This window comes from Solea senegalensis, linkage group LG15 (genome assembly GCF_019176455.1).
Source record: "Solea senegalensis isolate Sse05_10M linkage group LG15, IFAPA_SoseM_1, whole genome shotgun sequence".
In the NCBI taxonomy this organism is placed as follows: domain Eukaryota; kingdom Metazoa; phylum Chordata; class Actinopteri; order Pleuronectiformes; family Soleidae; genus Solea; species Solea senegalensis.
Genome location: NC_058035.1, coordinates 2,550,825 through 2,567,662, shown reverse-complemented (window position 1 = coordinate 2,567,662; position 16,838 = coordinate 2,550,825). Strand labels below are relative to the sequence as shown.

Sequence of the window (16,838 nt, the reverse complement as noted above, 5' to 3'; positions counted from 1 at the left end):
TTCAAGAATAAGCTGCAGTAAATAATGAGCTGACAGTCTGACCTCAGAATAACTGAATGCTGCTTCACTATTTGTTTCTGCATCTGCATCTTCAACATACAGTAAACCTGTTCCTGATGATCTTAGAGCTCTGAATGCTTCATAGGGAACTAATAAGTCTAGGAGGACCATTCAGTGCTTTGTAGACCAAGAGTAAGATTTTGAAATGTATCCTTTTGACTCACAGGAAGTGAGTCAAAAGTGATCTGAGGACCGGTGTGATGTGGTCCAGTTTCCTGGTATCGTAGTGTCCTTTAATTGCACTTCTGTATTCACAGACATTGAAGGCAGGATGGCAGCACCACTCACGCACTGCCACAGCAGACGAGACTGTCCTCCAATGAAACGTACATATAGGTCGTATGCAGGAATTACGACCTATGTTTACACTTTCAAAACCAGCGCCCCTAGCGGTTGTATACATAACAGCAACCACTTCCGCCTTAGACACGGTATCTAGTAGCTTCGCTGCTGTCGGCACCGGCAGTCGGCTCAATGGCGAGAGCCGGAGCGTGGTCGACAATGGTACGATTCCTAACTATACCACCTTTTTAATATTTTTTTTTATTTCTACTACCTAACCCTGTCTTTTTTGCCCTAACCCTACCCTCAGTAACATCTGTGCATATTCGAGTTGGAAAATACTAGTAAAAACATACCTTTATGTCACATTCAGGGCTTTGAAAAAAACGACCCACAGTCACGTTTTCAGAAAACGACCTATATGTACGTTTCAGTCGGAGGACAGGTTGCAGCAGACAGGAACCAGCAGGGCAAAGACAGTTCTTGCAGTCGGGGACAGGAGGTTGAGGTAATAGAGGACGAGGAGGAGGAGGAGGGACGGAAGGTCTTTCACTGGGGTCGCAGAGAACAATCTGGGAGTGAGTGAGTGTGAAGCAGGAGTTTTTATACTGGGTTGATTGGAGATGTCGAGCAGCTGAGGGAACCAGCTGAGTGGAATCAATAGATGAGGAAGCTGAGTGGAAATGTTTGAGGTGAGGATGGATGAGAAGTGAAGTTGCTTTAACTGGAGAATATAATGCAGATCTCCTCCACGCCGTGCGTCATAGAAGGTCTCACTACTTTTACTTGTTGGCTGTCCACTGTCTTCTCCACCTGTTTTGTGCATTGCTTTGGATGGTTGACATCCCATTATTTAAATCTTTATCTTCGCCATACCACCTGTCTCACTGTCATTCACACATAGGTATTCTGTCTGGCTCCGACTAAGCTTCATTCCTCTTCTCTCCAGGGTTTTTTTCTTTTCCACATGTCCCCTACTTTCACATCAGATTACAATATCATCTGCAAACAATATAATCCATGGAGACTCCTGTCTGACTTCATCTGTCAACCTGTCCATCACCGTTGCAAAACAAAAAGGGGACTCAGAGATGATCCCTGATACAATATCTTCACCATGTTTGTGTCTGCTTTATGTTTGAAAAATTCAATAAAATGTTCACCACAAAAATACAATTTGAAACTTTTTTTCCAGTGACTTTGCAAATGTTAATGTTTTTTTCTTATTGATTACTTCTGTCTTTTATTTATACATTCTCTCATGTTTTTCTGTCTGGATAGAGAACGTATTCATCTATCATTCACTTTGAAAACCTTTTCTTAAAAAAACCCATCTATTGTACTTTACTTTTTGACACCATTCATTATCGATTGACTTGTTTGTGAAACCACCAAAGCAGCAGGAGGTGGGTAGAAAACGAAGGGTATAAAATGAGCTTTCCCTTCTATATAAAAATATATAGATCCATATATAGTATGCACTGCTCCAGTATGTGCATTTTAAATTGTTCTAACAAATCCCATGAAAGGACCAGAGCACAAAGGGGCTTAGTTCTCCTATCTCAAAACCATAATTTGTGCACAATTAATGAAAAAAACCCAACAGTGCTTTGTGTTGCAGTGAAAACAGAAAATCATAGACACACAGGATTCCAGCAGAGCGAGCAGCTAGCTGCTCATGAAGAAAAGTTATTGGTCGATAATCGGACACAAAAAAAGTTTCGACCAGAAGAGGAGGAGAAAAACAAGGGTCTGCTGTGGAGAAATCGAAACTCTGAAGATGTAGATAAATATGTCTATATTGTGAACTATTTATCGTTCCATATCAAAAACAAACACTTTCTTTTTGTAATTTAGTGAAATATCATCATCAATATTATTATGTCTTTTTCCCAAACTCATCCTGGCCTCCGTGTCTTTTCATGTGAGACCTGTTTTAAACAGGAAGCTGACGGCTTCTTTTTGGACAAAGGAGCAACAAAGGTCAACTTCAGCAAACGTTAACCTGTCCAAAACGTCCCATTTTCTGGGGTGGAAGAAAACCGTGGGTCTGCAGTGAAGTTGAAATGTTTGAATGCAACAAACACGTGGACACTTTTCTCTCTGGCAGGGAAGGAACACGCCAGCAACTCCTTCCTCTCATTCACTTTGCCAGTAGATATTTAACATATAATGTTTTTTTTATGGTCTTTTAATGACTCTTTGTTGTCTCGTCTTAGCATAATACTTAACCGCTGCTGCTCTAAAGCAGAAACACTTCTACTGTCAATTTCAATGCAAAAATTAACCAAATAGGTTTTAAAGTTGATTAAAAAGAAAAGTGAAACAGACAGTCAGACATAAAAGTGCAACGTCTTATTTAGGTAATTTGTCAAATGTGGAAATGATGCTCATATAATGTTTTGAATTGAACTCTTTTAAATGTTTAGATGTTAAAGGTAGCTATTGTACGTATTTTACAAACATCCCCATCCTTTCCCAGAGGGGTGCGACCTGGACTGGTCCTCAGTCCATGGCAGGGTCAACACACAGGGACGGGCAACCATTCACACTCACACTTATGGTCAATTTAGTCCAATTAACCTTCTTCACAATCTGCAAGTCTTTGAGCTGTGGGAGGAAGTTGTAGAACCAAAAAAAAAAACCCACACATACTAGGGAAGAACATCTAAACTCTGGATCCTGGCTCGATCCAAACTGGTGACGTTCTTGCTGCGTGAGGCAACAATGCTAGCCACTTCACCGCCATTAATTTCAACGTCCACTGAACGTTTCACAGCCTGTTATTATACTTCTGCTCCACTTTACTGCTCTTAACAGAGGAGGAGGAGGAGGAGGTTGAGGGTGGGAGTTACCTGCTGCAGGGCTCCTGCCTTGTTGGCATGGTGACATTGGGTTTGTGTGGGACCAGTGGATCGATTAATGGCTGTTATCGGTGGAGATGCATCACTTATTCGCACACACGTACACAAACACACATTTCTTGTGCACAAGTGGTGTCTCCTCTTTTATTACCATATGCGCACAGAAATTGCAGAAACGTACGAAGAGAGCATGCGAGGAAACGAGCGGAATCTTAAGGAGCCTTTCAAGCACTCAAAGCATTTCACAGCATTACAGCAAGTCTCTCCTGAAACATCTGATATAACTGATGAGAACGCACAAAAGTTCACTTTACTAATTGTTTTTCCAACATAACAGAAAAATACAGAACGCCACAGATCAATAGCAGCAGCAGCTATACAGTAATCATCATGTTTTATATACATAAACATTTAACAGCAACACTTTTGCATTACAGTACAGCACTAATGCGGCAATCGTATGTTGTAGTTTAGCAGGAAAGTAATTATATTATATGTTACCAACTAAGAGCTTGATGATGTGTGGGCGACACAAGAGAGGGTTTGATTTCAAGATAATAATAAATCATCAATTAAGATTGATTAAAACAAATTAAAAAAAGTTAATGTAATGTTATTTACTCTCCGGTCACTTAGATTTTGAAATGACACCACAGTAATTATCACCACGCTATTACCACGTTGGTATTGCACTGTGATTTAAATGTGTTTCTGATTTAAACATCAGATGTTTTGTCACAACACGCACAACAAATCACCCCACACGGATGCACTGACGGTACCACAGACCCACAACGTTTATGTTACACCGGTACACACGCAAACCTACGGCCCGACAATTTTCAATTCCATTTTTTTGGGGCCATATGTCAAGCTGTCCTGGGCGAGACATTTAACCCCATTTAACCTACTGACGGCTGTGAATGGGCAGAAAAGACGTGTGATAGGAAAGGAGTGAGGCAATCAGCTTGAGTTTGAAATCAGCTTTGAGTGGTCATCAAGACTAGAAATGTGCTCTATACATATACAGAGAGTTGTATAGGCGATTTATCATTCACATTTAGGCAGGATTGATGGTGAGCACATAAAAGACACGTAATGACTGGGTGCAGGTGAACATTTGTCAATCTACTCTCAACCCAGTGGTTAGAACACTATGGTGGTGCTCAGTCTTGGATCATTTAATATACCGAGCACTGCTTTCTCTCTTGGGCTACATTCATATTACTCCATTTTAAAAGAAAATATGCACAAATCAGCTTCAGATACGCCTGGTGTATAAATTTCCTCAGCGTTTATGAGAAGAAAAGTTTGAAAATGCTGCCGGCTCTATTGTTATTCAGTCAGAAAGTGAAAAAAAAAAAAATCCTCACGCCCTGAACCCTCACAAACTTTGACAATATCACCCACTAAGTGTCCGAGTGTGAGAACCTCCGCGGGCTTGAAACGATATAACCAGGAATGAGACGACACTAAATGATCCATATTATTTTACATGGAGCCGCTAAAAACTGTTAGCTTCATTTGCGAGTTTGGGACTTTTTCTGATGTTTACTTTCGGTTGAATCAGAGATTGGATGAGGATTTATTTGAAAAATATAAATGACATTATTAAAATGGCTACTTTTATCTGACTACATTAAAGGTAGGGTATGGGAGCATTTTTACTGTATTGCTTAAAATCCTCGATTGTAACCAATTAATGAATGCATTGTCACAGCACGCTCAGAAGACAACGCCAGAGCTTATGCTAGCTTGTTAAAACGTCATGGCAGAAAAGGTACCAACCACAGCTGTTGGTCGCAAACAAAAGACATTTTTTTGGGAGCTACTGCCAAGAAAAGGCTGATGCAGAGCGATCCAATGCTCTGGAGGCGTAGCTTCGAAGGTCTGAAGAAGGGGCTTGGACTTTTGAATTCAAAATGTGACCTGCTTCAACTGTTTTTCCAGGATCTCCAACCCCAACTTTAAAACTTTTTGTCTTGTAATGTCAAATGTACAGTTCCTCAGGTTGGCGATTGATTTGTGACTCTTGCGCAATGAGCTGTGGGTAATTCCATCAGTAAAGGTGCCAATTTATGGAAATTGACAATAAAATACTCAACATGGCACAAACAGACTGGGATTAAGTGAGGGTGCACATTGGGAAAGGGCCACTAAGATCTTTGATCTCCGTAAACACTTACTTTCAGTGTTTGTTTAACATGGTCTTTGGTCTCATGGCAGAAATCCTCATTCAGATTACTTCTGATAAGGTGCTGTATCACTTATCTACACAGTAATCAAAACGTCGCCTGAAAAGCCTTTAGGGTTTGTTAAGACTTTTTCCGTCTGCTATGTAGTTTTTTCTATCAACGGTTAAAAAAAATCTCAACGACTGACAGATTACACATTTTCTTCCCTTCACCTCAGGTGAATACATTCGGTTTCCTCTGTTACGGGCAGGCTGGACGTCTTCATATCTATCTCATCCGCAGTCTTACTGGGGGCGTACGTTGACCTCCAGCGCAGCAATACAATTTTCTTCAGATGCTTCACTGTGTTGTTTTTGACACTGACAAAACAGAAGGTATTGATCATGCTGTTGCTCATGGCAATGCACTCGATGATGTAGAAGGCCACCAGTGAGTTCTTCCGTCGAGTGATCAGCGTCGGGTGGAAGTCCCGCAGGATGGTGTAGCCGTAATACGGTGCCCAGCACAGGATGTACGCGGTCAAGATCCCGATCAGGACCATCACCGTCTTGCGGCGGCAGCGCAGCCGCTTCCTGATCTGCTCCGTCTGGAACCCCGGCACGTTCTTGAACCAGAGCTCTCGGGAGATTTGGGTGTAACACATCGCCATGACGATCACAGGCCCGACAAACTCCACGGCGAAAACAACCAAGAAGTATGAGCGATAGTAGGCTTGCTGGTCCACAGGCCAAATCTGGGCACAGAAGACTTTGTGAGTGGCCGAGGTGCTGCCGCCATGAGGGTACATCGTCTCCGAGGCAAAGTAGGCAGATGGGATGGATATCAGTATCGGGACAATCCAGACTCCAGTGATCAGCCAGTACGCAGTTTGGTACTTCATACGAGGACGAAGAGGGTGAACTATCGCCATGTACCTGCAGGAACAGACATATGTTTGCATTGAGGAGGCTGGAAAAACATAACTCAGAACTTTAGAAATACTCTCTCCCTAGTTCCTAATTCCTCTCTGTCTGTGTCCTCATCTTGCAGGCTGCAGGATCCAGATCCAGTTTCGAGGCTATTATAGTTGTTGTCATTCATATCATATCACCATTACCATTATTATTATGCTATAATAAAAGTTCATTTCAGTATCATTTTGTTAAAGTCTTGGCACATTGCCGCACATCTTTGAGTCTGGTTCAACTCCCACTTTTACAAACGATACCACACGACGCGCTAATTGTTGTTTCATTTCATTGTCTGTCATTTACAGCCTAACCCGAACCCTAACCCTAGACCTCTATTTTTTTAGTCCTAACCCTAACCTCACTAACACTTGTGCCGAGTTGAATTGAAAAATACCGGTGCACTAAAAACATATGCATCGTATTCAGGTATTCATTGACCAAAATCACCCATAGTTACTAATTTATAAACTAATTTCTAGTTTGTAAAACCTGGTACTCATGAGGCAGAACTTAATTTCTCAAAGAAAAGGTTGAGTTTAGCTCTAAAAATGTAATTTTGGTGAAGTTAATATGAATGTTATGACCACTGGGTCTTGCTTTCCCTTGAGTGTTTTTTTCTGTGTACTTTATGTTCGATACATGTTATCGTGCCATGTTCCTTGTGTGTTTTATAGTATTTATACAGCACATTTAATTTCTATACAATGAAAGGCACTTCATAAATTGCCATGGCCATTTACACAGCCTGTTCAGCAGTCTGAGTGCTGAGCACACTCGAAATTGCTTTAAGATTAAAGGTCAGTCATTCAGTGAACTGAATTTTAACACAGTGGTATAAAGTTATTTTAATAATAACTGTCTACGCATGGAGAGATAGTGATTATATTGGACAAAGGGTGATGAAGTTGGAGCTGCCAGTCAAGAGGGAAAGAGGAAGACCACAGAGAAAGTGGACATGAGGACACAAGGGAAAAAGAAGACAGAAGAAGAGAAAGTTTTTTTAATGCAGACAGACTGTCTGTCTGTCTGTCTGTCTGTCCATCGTCTACCGCTTCATCCTCCATTATCGCAGCGGACGCTGTACCAATCTCAGCTGAGACAGGGTGACAGGCGGGGTACACCCTGGACAGATCGCCAGTCCATCACGGGGACACATATGGAGACAAACAACCATTTACTCTCAAACTCACACCTACTGTCAGTTTAGTGTGTCCAATGCTCTGTGGTATGGAAACCGGAGAACTCGCGCACACACATTGGATAACACACAAACTCCATGCTGTTACAAACCAGAAAATGGTTTGTTACTTAATGGACCATTTGAGATGTATTTCAGCAGGACAACCCACGGGCGTCAATGATCACAGTAACAATGGAATTCAACCGTCATTAATTTGATTATTCACGCTTGTGATTCTCCCTGCTGTGACCTGTCACTGATTTGTTGCGGGAGGAAACCGGCTGTTTCAACGTAAGAGGTTAGATCACGTAAAAAGTTGATCAAGACTCGATCCTCTGCTGCAGCGTGATTATGCAAATGCCCCTGGAACACAGTTATTTCAGTAAACAACAAGCACAGTGAAGACGTTCGGCGGCAGCAGCTCTGTGGATTCTCTGTAATCCGCCGCCGTCTGTGGAGCTGTCGCTTTTTTTGCCAACACTGTCAGGAACTTCCCACAATTGCGGGAAGATACGAACTGAACAATCATTTATAATAATTACTTTGGCACAGTGAGCTCTCTATCCAGCCTCATTGTGATTTTGATTTGTGCACAAATCATTCACGGCTCCTTGCAGAGCATCTAAAATCTGTGCCATACTTTATAAATCTTTAGATGTTATGTGCACATGTAGCGAGGGGAAGTGTTGTTATTGACTGAGCGAGGTTTGATTCATGCCTCTCAGCAGCACAGTAAAGGGCTCATTCGTTGCCCCTGTGGCTTTTGCAATTTATGTGAATACATTGTAATTTCTTTCCCAACCCACCGATATGCGAAAGCTCGTGTTTCGGAAGCAAAATTACTTCAGTCATTTGCATATAGACACGCATAATAAAGTAATAGTGTTTTTGGCATTTTGAAGAAATGAAGGGCGATTAAATAATTACATTCAGCCCCAAAAAGCACCTGGTTAGAGCACGGAGAAGATTACGTTTTATTCCTCAAAGCTTTTGCAGCCTATGGAGAAGTGGAAGGACTAGTAACTAAAGGGTCACCGGTTCTGGTTCTAATCCCAGGGGGATTTAAGGGGTGACATGCAATGGTGTTTGGGTACCTTGCTCTGTAAGTGCTGCCCACTGCTCCTGTGCTGGTTTGTAACAAGTATGGGTTAAATCAGTGTTTCTCGGTCCTGGTCCTGAGGATCCAGGATTTCCTGGACACCTGATTCAAATGGTCAGCTGATCAACAAGCTGTCTACAAAACCCTGGTGACGACCCATCCGTTTAATTGTAGTGTGTTGGAGCAGGGCAGTGGGTCCCGAGGACCAGGATTGAGAAACACTGGGTTAAATACTGGCGTGTGTGTGTGCAAATAATTCTGATTCTTTCTTTCTTTCTCTTTCACTTACCTCTGCTGTTTCCTGTTTTGTTTGGAAGTTTTTCCTTGTATGTACCTTATTTAGTTTGACTTCCAGTCCTGTCTTCCCTGTTGATTCTCTGTCATGCCCTTAATGTGTTTCACCTGTGTCCTAGTTGTCTCACCTGTGTTTAATTGTCCCTGCCTCCCTCATGTATTTTAGTCTCTGTGCTGGTTCATTTTGGTTTGTTTGTTAGTTTTAAGGCCACTTTTTCAATCTTGTCTGTTGCTCTGGCTTTCTGTGATTTAAGTTTTTTTTTTTAATTTACTTATTAAAGACTCTTTTCCTGTGTTTTTTCAGTCCTGTGTGAACTGTGGGTGAATTCCTGTGTCGCATTTTCAAAATTATTCGGAGGAAGACAGAAGCAACAACTTCATGGAGCTCAGTGACCATATTACACTTGACTTTTTTACTTTATATCATTTAGTCCTTCTTTCAATTGATCAATTGATATAAAATACTGAGCAATAAGATTTGCAACAAACATTCATGGTTAACGCTTATACTATCAGCTAGAAGGGGAATGCTCGTCTAAGCCTTGCTGATCGGAGCTTAAACGAATTAAAATTTCATTGTAGAGTTATTTGACCCATGAGTGAAAGCCTATTTAACGCAAAAACATACTTAAACCTGAGTGTTAACACTGTGTAATGAGGTATATGTTACAATTCCTGCCTCACTATTATGCAACAAACTGTTTCAGTATTAAATTAAAAGTAATAAATTCAAAAGAAGAAATCGTGTGGAATGTTCAAATCCAACATTTTCTATGGTTTGGTTATCTTCATTCACAAAAGCAAAAGTTCTATTTAGCCTTGAGAAAGAAGAAACATGCACAATACCAGTCAGGAAATGAATGAAGCCATCCGTGACTAATCAAATTATTAACCCTTAAATTAAACTCTTAAAATGTCCTTGGTGTCTGTATATCTGCAAATCACACAACAATGACAGCTGTTCCTGTTGGTTTCCTTGAACCTTGAAGTTCATCTTTCATTACATTTTACCAAGGACTCCGGCTCAATCAGTCTAGTATTTTGTTAACACGTTTAATTTGTCTCATCCTGTGCCAGAGGATTATGGACTAAATAGCTGGCACAAACAGAGAGGGAACCACAGATGCTACCTATCGTGAGTGGATGTGGACCTGTTGCCTGCTGAGCAGAGCAGCAGGAGACCTGTTGGGCTTCTTCTGGAAACTGATTATCAAAAATGAATCAAACCATCTGTTTACATCGCCTTTGAAGTGGAAACCTGTTTATCTTTTCATAGGTTTGTGCATGGAGACAAATCTGAGCCAGAGCTGTAGCGTGGTGCCATGCAGTTCACACACACCCCAAAAAAACACAACTGCATCATTGATAAAAGAACATTTCCACTTCAATGTGAATAAACCAAGCATGAGGACCAGGATAAGTTTGTAGTCGTTCTTGTTTTGCAGCAGCTTTTGGTAGGATTTTTTAAATCTGTTTCAATCTAAAGATATTTCCACTGTAATGCAAATAATCTCTGCAGTCTCAGCCTCTGAAAATGACATGAACATTACATGTATGCTGACCTCATATCCATAAAGCAGAGTATCCAAAACAATTATGACCCAAATAACAATATAAATCGTGACAAGAGCAAATTTTGTTGGCTAACGTGGCGGCTAATTTACAGCCGTATCTCTAACACCTGGTGTCATTTTGAATTGGTAAACAAATCATTTCTGAAAGATGGTTTGGTACAATGAAGTAAAACTTAATTTTATGCACATTATGCCAAACACAATACACATAAATCTCGACTAAAAGTTTGGTATAACCCAAAAAAGTCTCCTCCGACCCATCAGTCTTTGAGAATCACTTCAATAAAGGTAAGATTTGGAGAAAAAGAGATAGCTTTGCTGCAGTTCTTTCATTGAAAGCCCCAGTGAATGACCACTGTTGTTCCCTTGTTGAATCTTGAGTGAACTCCCAGGCTCCTGTTGCTCGTCACATTTATCCTCTCAAACGTCTGAAAGCAGTATAATCTACTGAATGTTCTTCGTACGTAGTTCTTGGCGTTTTTAGCTGTTCTCAGGCTTGTTGCAGGTATGTCGCTTTGGATTATTACAACATTACTATTGTGCTTTCTCTTTTTTTTTTGTCTGCTTTGATGTAAAAACAATCATTACCTATTGGCGATCAACTTTATCAATTCAAATCTCTGCTGTCAAGGCTACAAGAATTACGGCTAACTCACACGTAAAGTCAAGGTCAAAGTGTTGCTGAATGAGAATAGACTTAAATAAACATCAGTCGCAAGGGAGTTACGATTTTCAGCCGACTGTCACGGGTGGAGCAGGTCTATCTGTACCATTTTACTCTGGTACCCAAACAAAAGGGTTATTCTGGTACTATTCCAAATGGAAACACATACTAAACGGAACTGTTTCACTGTGTAAACACAGCTCTAGGAAGCTGTCTAAGGACAATCTGAACTCACCTGTCAATTGCAATGGCGAGCAAAGCGTTTGTGGACACGTAGAGCGACACGGTCTGCAGGTAGTTGATGGAGGCGCACAGCACCAGTCCGTGGCTCCAGGAGAGCTGTTTCACCACATAGTAGTCCACCAGGAACGGGCAGCACACCACGGCCACGATGATGTCTGAGATGGCCAGGTTGGCGATGAGCAGGTTGGTGAGGTTGCGGAGCTTTTTGTAGCGCGTCAGCGTGGCGATGAAGATGAAGTTTCCCAGCCCGCAGATGAGCATGATGGAGACGAGGACCACGCCGATAACAATGGTGGCCACAAAGAAAGCCTGGCCCTGTGTGGTGTCTGGGATGTCATCGGGGGGGATACCGTAGTCCATGTCGTAGTTGTCCACGTAAAGATCCAACTTTCCTGCTGGGTGACCCTCCTGCATCTCTGTGTACGCTGCCACCATGTGGCTGATGTTGGAGTCGCCCATGTTTATGGCAAACACTTAGAGTAAGGGTGAGATCCGGCACGTTGGGTGAAAGAAGTTCATGCTTTCTTCACACAGTATGGACAGAAACGGAGCGTCTCCGCCTGAAACAGAAAGTTGCCATTAGGTCTGCACATGCACTGAATATCAGTGTTTTACAAAATTTCTATGTGGGGGGAAAAGTTTGATAAAGTGATACTACAACAAATGTGTGCATAATATAGTGAAGAATGTAATATCTCTTTTTTTTGTGTGGGGGGGGGCATAATTTTATGCATTTAATTTAAAACATACACACATAGACCTTAACTAATAGTTTAGGAAAATTCAGTTCACCCAAAGCAGGGGTGTCAAACTCATTTTTGTTCAGGGGCCACATACAGCACAATTTGATCTCAAGTGGGCCGGACCCGTAAAAATAGTACAATAATAGCATAATAACCTATGAACAACAAGAACTGCTTGCTTTTTTTCTCCTTTGTTTTACATAAAATGAAGGATATTTTTACAAACCATGAAGTTTCTTAGAAATATAAGTGCAATTTCAACAATATCGTGCCTAAATGTGCTATTTATACATCACACTGGCTCTATAAAAGGCACAAACATTTAATCACAGGTATCTGGAAGAGATTTAGATTGTAATCGTAGTGTGAAATTTTAACAAATTCATCCTGTGGGCCGGATCGAACCCTCTGGTGGGCCAGTTCTGGCCCCCGGGCCGTATGTTTGACACCCCTGACCCAAAGAGTGAAGTCCAGGAAGTATCATCTAAATTGCAGTTTGCCACCAGGGGGCAACTGCATTTGGTTGCAGTTTTAGTGGAAGTCTACGGGAAAATTCGCTTTTACTCAAATAAATAATTACCTGTGAAGTTAATTGTCTCGATCATTAGTCTCAGCCCTTCTTTGATAGGGCGTGATTAAAATGTTCTAAGTTATGTTTCCATTTGGAGGAAAATGGATGCTGAAGCACGGCATGTATGGGTGGACATCGGTGTGACTGACAACTGGTATCATCCAACATCTGTGAATTTCCCATGGTCAAATTCCAACTACAACACTACATGAATTTGCATACAGTATGTGGTCTATGGGACTGCACAATATCCTGAAAATGTATCGTCATCGCAAGATACATATGACGAAGACCACCCAAATTGCAATAAATGTATTCAACATCATTTTATCCTGTATTTATTTTCATCAATCCAGTTTACAAGGGATGTTTCTGTTTTGAGAAACATCCTTTGTATCCCTTGCCCTTGGGGCTCAAGATGCTTTTTTTTTTTTTTTGTACAGTGTCTACATAGGCAACTCATCAAAGTGAGCAGCAAACCAAACACCTGCACTGTCTATTTATCACAAATCTTAATTATTTCTATATTCAGCAACATTTACGCACATCACATGTACTCCTTTTTTTGCACAGCCCTGGTTCCTACGTCAGAATTACTCATGCAGGGCCCAGATTCAAACAATGACACAGTCTCAGTGCTCCGGGCAGGATCAAGCTGGCACACGTGACATTTTTATGATTTCTACTGATGGAACATGTTCGTGGGTGAGGTCATTACATCAAGCAAAGGACAATAAGAGGTTGTCATTTTCCAGAGAGCAGGACAGAGAGCGTAAGAGACTGGGCTCAGCGTGAAGACGGGGCATTTAGTTTCAGTTTGCTGCAGAAGTGGTCAATTATGCCCCCATCTGTTCATAACAAACAAACCCATAATTTAAAAACCATTTAAAAGAAAAAAGAAAAGGACGCAATCTTGCTGCTACCAGTACAGAGATATTAATAAACAAGAGAAACTATATTTTCTGATCCAAGTTATTTCTTTTGAAAATAATAAAGTCATGCCCCTGTGAATATCAGTAAAGTAAAACTGCTTCTTTATGATGTAATGTCATGCAAATATAACCTGACAAAAATGCTTCCTCTCCGCCGCAACAGAAATGTGTTTTAAATTACGTCTCTTATGTAATTTATGGAACTCAAATTGGGTCCACCAGGTTTGCCGTGCTCTGAGGGTTCACCTCAGCCCTGTAAAGCTGGTGAATTGAATTTTTTTTAAAAAACAACCACACAAAGGTTGGGGCCTATTTTATGTGCGAGAGAAAGGCTGTGATTATGTGACTCATTCTGTTAGTTACAAAGACTCATCATCAGCTCAATTACAGATGCATGGCTTTATCTTATAAAAGTCCTAATGGAACTCATGAGGGCTTAGGAGCGCAACCTAAAGACCGATAATTAATTATATGAAACGAATCTCAATGAGGGTGAAGCATACACAGGTCAAATCCCATTACCCAACCACTGCTTACTTATTCTTGACAGGTTTTACAATGAATTCATTACATGAGTTAATATTATTTGCTGAAATAAAATCAGAAAAGAATAATTTTCTGTCATGACCTAGACAAATATTCCTATTTATAAAAGATACATATTATAAAACATGTTGACATGAATATACCCAGGTGTAGATGTTTACAGCAGTGGCAATAAAAGTACTATGGTTATGAAAGGTGATCATTTCAAGTAAAATGTCTTGAATATTAATGTCAAGTTGAACACAAATCTATTTACTATTATCAGTGTGCCATTAATATTTTGTATAGATTAGTTATTGTGTGGGGGAGAGTTCCATATGTGTGTGAATAGTACATGTTGTCATGATCTGTCGCTTCCGTTAAGTATCTTGTTTTGTTTCTCCCTTCATGTTCCATGTCTTGTCTTCCTGTTTTATTTTGAAATCACTCACCCTTGTCTCTGTTTCAGGTTCCTGTCTACCCTGCCCCCTTCCTTGTCTGTGTGCACCTGATCCCTGATTGTGTCTACCACACCTGCATCCTATCACTCCCTAATCAAGCACTGCTTATATTCCCCTCTGTGTCTTGTCTCGTCGTTGTAGTTCACAGCTCACGCTCCAGCACTCTTGAGTCACAGCCATAGTTTAGTCTACTCGTGTTTTTGAACCTTGCCTGACGTTTTTGTACCTCTGCCTGATCTCTTTGACCTTCCGTGTACCGAACCTCTGCCTGGAATTAAACTCTGTTACTGACTGATTCGTGTTCTGAGTCCTGCATTTGAGTCCCTTGTTCTGCTCAGCCATAGTTCATGATACATGTGTGGTCTCTTCATACTCTACACCAGTGTTTCCCAACCCTGGTCCTCAGGGAACACTGCCCTGCATGTTTTAGATGTTGCCCTGCTCCAACACACCTGATTCAAATGGTCAGCACGTTACCAGGCATCTGCAGAAACCTGGTAACGAGCTGTTCATCTGAATCAGGTGTGTTGGAGCAGGGCAACATGTAACATGTGCTCTACACAAAAGACAGAGACGGACGGAGACATCTGTCCATACTCTGCGTTAATTTTGTCCGTGATTGTGCAATGATGGTCAAAATGGAGCAATACCACCAGAAATCGTGGGGGGGCAGTATAGAGTAAATAGTCCATGTTTGAATCCAGTGGCGAAACAAGAGGTGAGTTGTCAAAATTGCGGCAGAAATCGTAACATCCCTCATCGGCAACATTACAGTAATGTGACGACTTGCATTCAGTGACCTTACAATTTCCACCGCTGCAAAATCTGCGTGCGTTTCTGTCAATTTCGGACGAAGCATAATCAAATAACCTCTTCAATGGTCGCTACCCTCTAGAGGAGAGGTTCTCATCACCGGAGGCAGATTTATTCCCAAACTTTCTGCACACTCTTGTCAAAATTCTTCAGCTCCAATCCGATCACATACCCTGATTTATACAGTAGAAAAGTATTTCTGATTTTCCTCCAAGAACCACCAGAGGAAGCTCATGTACCACTGGTGGTACATGTACCACAGTTTGAGAACCGTGGCTTGAGAGATATAGGTATTGCATAACGTCCATTACCAACATCAGAGATGCACTGAGGTATAATGTTAGAACAGACTGACATGAAACAGACATAAATTGCAGTATTAGATTGGTTATTATAGAAATGTTATAATGAACATAAAGTATAATTATTTCTCAAATCACTTCAGTTCACTTCACAATCAGTCTGCAGTTTTAAAAATTAAAAAAAAACATTTTTCAGAGAATAAAACTGATTCTACAGGTTAAACCTATTCAATTTCGACAAATATCTGCTGTGAAAAAAGTCTGTTTCACCAGGTTTATTCATGACATGCTTGACCATTATACTGTATATACACACGTTTGAGTTAAAGTCAGTGACAATGTTATAAGACCCACTTTCAGTCACATCATTTCAATGAAAATGCCAAAAATCCCACATTTTGACAGACATAAAAACAACTAGTGCCCTAAGACTGTGTATTCAAATATAGCATATGAATTCCCATTATTTGGATCCTGCAGTGACAATAAATACATCTTATTTTACCTCAATATTAAGGCATATAAGTATTATATTTTAACTGACATAAAAGAACACCAAAAACATTAAACCAAACTTATCAGGAACTTACCAGAACCTGGATGCCGATGGTTCGTTGCTGAGGTGATAAAACATATATATCTATATATCTTATTTAGTGATCATTTCAGTCGAGGTCCAGGTGTGATCTCCTGAGTAATTGGACGATCTCGCAGTGCAGAGAGGTTTCTGTCTGCTGCCACAGCGCTGCTCCGCTCTGCTCCTCTCTCCTCCTCTTCTCCTCTTCCTCCTCCTCCTTCTCTTCTCACTGATTCTTAACGCTGAGGATAAAAAAAGTTGCCTCTGTTTCTGTTCCGCGCGACGAGGTGAGGAGACGAGCGTGTCGCCTCCGCGCGCGCCCGCGTGTGTGCGTGAGTGGGCGTGTGTGTGAGCATACTTGTACGTATGTCTTTGTGGGGACCAAGTACACACAGAACCCCTAGACAGACCGGACATTTTGGGGACATTTTGACTGGTCCTCACACATTTAAGGGGTTAAGACGTGGGTTTAGTGATTTAGGCATTCACTGGTTACGGTTAAAGATTGA

General features: G+C 41.1%; 1 protein-coding gene across 1 annotated transcript; it reads right to left on the bottom strand.

The window, feature by feature from the left end:
* Nucleotides 1-5,121: 5,121 nt before the first annotated feature.
* prokr1b (prokineticin receptor 1b) lies at nt 5,122-16,538 on the bottom strand. The gene is made up of 3 exons (XM_044046255.1): nt 16,343-16,538; nt 11,398-11,965; nt 5,122-6,315 (listed from the first exon to the last, which is right to left on the bottom strand). The coding sequence occupies exons 2-3, from the start codon at nt 11,862-11,864 to the stop codon at nt 5,610-5,612; spliced, it is 1,173 nt and encodes a 390-aa protein (XP_043902190.1). The 5' UTR covers nt 11,865-11,965; nt 16,343-16,538; the 3' UTR covers nt 5,122-5,609.
* Nucleotides 16,539-16,838: the final 300 nt, after the last annotated feature.

Excerpts from the sequence above, each read along its gene's own strand:
- prokr1b (XM_044046255.1), bottom strand. The coding sequence starts at position 11,864 with ATGGGCGACTCCAACATCAGCCACATGGTGGCAGCGTACACAGAGATG. Across the intron at positions 6,316-11,397 it reads CTCGCCATTGCAATTGACAG|GTACATGGCGATAGTTCACC; the intron begins GTGAGTTCAGAT and ends CTGTTCCTGCAG.